This window comes from Cavia porcellus, unplaced genomic scaffold (genome assembly GCF_034190915.1).
Source record: "Cavia porcellus strain 051 isolate PalLab524CR breed Dunkin Hartley unplaced genomic scaffold, mCavPor4.1 scaffold_18, whole genome shotgun sequence".
NCBI classification, from domain to species: domain Eukaryota; kingdom Metazoa; phylum Chordata; class Mammalia; order Rodentia; family Caviidae; genus Cavia; species Cavia porcellus.
The window spans coordinates 40736748-40737979 of record NW_026947501.1 but is presented as its reverse complement, the minus strand read 5'-3'; the positions used below and the strand labels follow the sequence as shown (position 1 = coordinate 40737979).

At 41.1% G+C, this 1232-nt stretch overlaps 1 gene segment (V, D, J or C); it reads right to left on the bottom strand.

Annotated features, from left to right (window-relative positions):
- Nucleotides 1-219: 219 nt before the first annotated feature.
- LOC101789138 (immunoglobulin kappa variable 4-1-like) lies at nt 220-851 on the bottom strand. The segment is given in 2 exon segments: nt 220-569; nt 780-851. Coding segments are annotated over 2 exon segments (384 nt in total).
- Between the last annotated feature and the right edge of the window lie 381 nt (nt 852-1232).

Here is a 1232-nt window from a genome sequence, read left to right as displayed (position 1 = left end):
TTCGATTCCCATTACCAATAAAAAAAATATGCAGAGTTAATACAAACACCTAGACTACATTGTCCTATCACAAAGCATCTAGGAGACATGGAGACTCTTTATCTTCTACGCAGAACTACAGACTTCCTCATGCAACATTTCAGACATCTTCTCTCAGGCAGCCGGAGGAAGTATTCAAGTGCTGGGCCACGTGGAGAGCAAGCAGCTGGGGAGACCCTGAGAGGAAGTTTTTGTTTAAGGCTGAATCACTGTGGGAGGATAATTAATACCCTGCTGGCAGAAATAATCTGCCACATCTTCAGCCTGCAGGCTGCTGATGGTGAGAGTGAAATCGGTGCCAGACCCACTGCCACTGAACCGGTCTGGGACCCCAGATGCCTGGGTGGATGCAAAGTAGATGAGCAGTTTCAGGGATTGGCCTGGTTTCTGCTGGTACCAGCTTAAAAGATGCTTGTTGTTACCACTGTAAAAAAGACTCTGGCTGGACTTGCAGTGGATGGTGACTCTCTCTCCAGGAGACACAGCCAGAGAGGCTGGAGACTGGGTCATCACAATGTCTCCAGAGACACCTGCAATCAGGAAAGCAAAGTGTTATTCATGGACAGACACATACATGCTTCATCTTATAAGTACTTAAATAAATTTTTAAAATGTACATTAATGCTACTGTAAATAAGTATATATTTGGGTCATATTATTTCTCATTGTATTTTGAAATTATAATTTTAGCTCCATAAAGATACTATTCTAAGTGACTTTGGAACTCTCCAGGTTCTCACCAGAGACACAGAGCAGCAGGCACGTGAAGACCTGGATCTTCGACCTCATCTTGCTGCCCCTGACTTCCTGATAGATCTAGATTTCCTTGTAAAGGCCTTGTTTATAAAGTCTGAGAAATTGGGCGGGCCCTGGAGGAGCCTATGAAAATTCATCTTTACATAGAGAAACAAATTGCAAGGACAATGAGTTATGAAAGTAACTGATTAAATCAGGAACCGAAAATACCTCCCTGGAAATTCATCTTGGGACACTTAAAAAACCAAGAAGTTCATTCAGAAACTCTAAGATCATTTTAGAAGTTTTAAAATTAGAAGCCATCAAATGGCCTATGTAAGGACTTTAGTCTCAAATCAATAAAACCAATTCAAATGGATTTTGCATATTGCAGAACTAATAGGCTAATTCCCTATCAGCACACTGAGTTACACAAAAAATATGCTAGAAAAACCAAT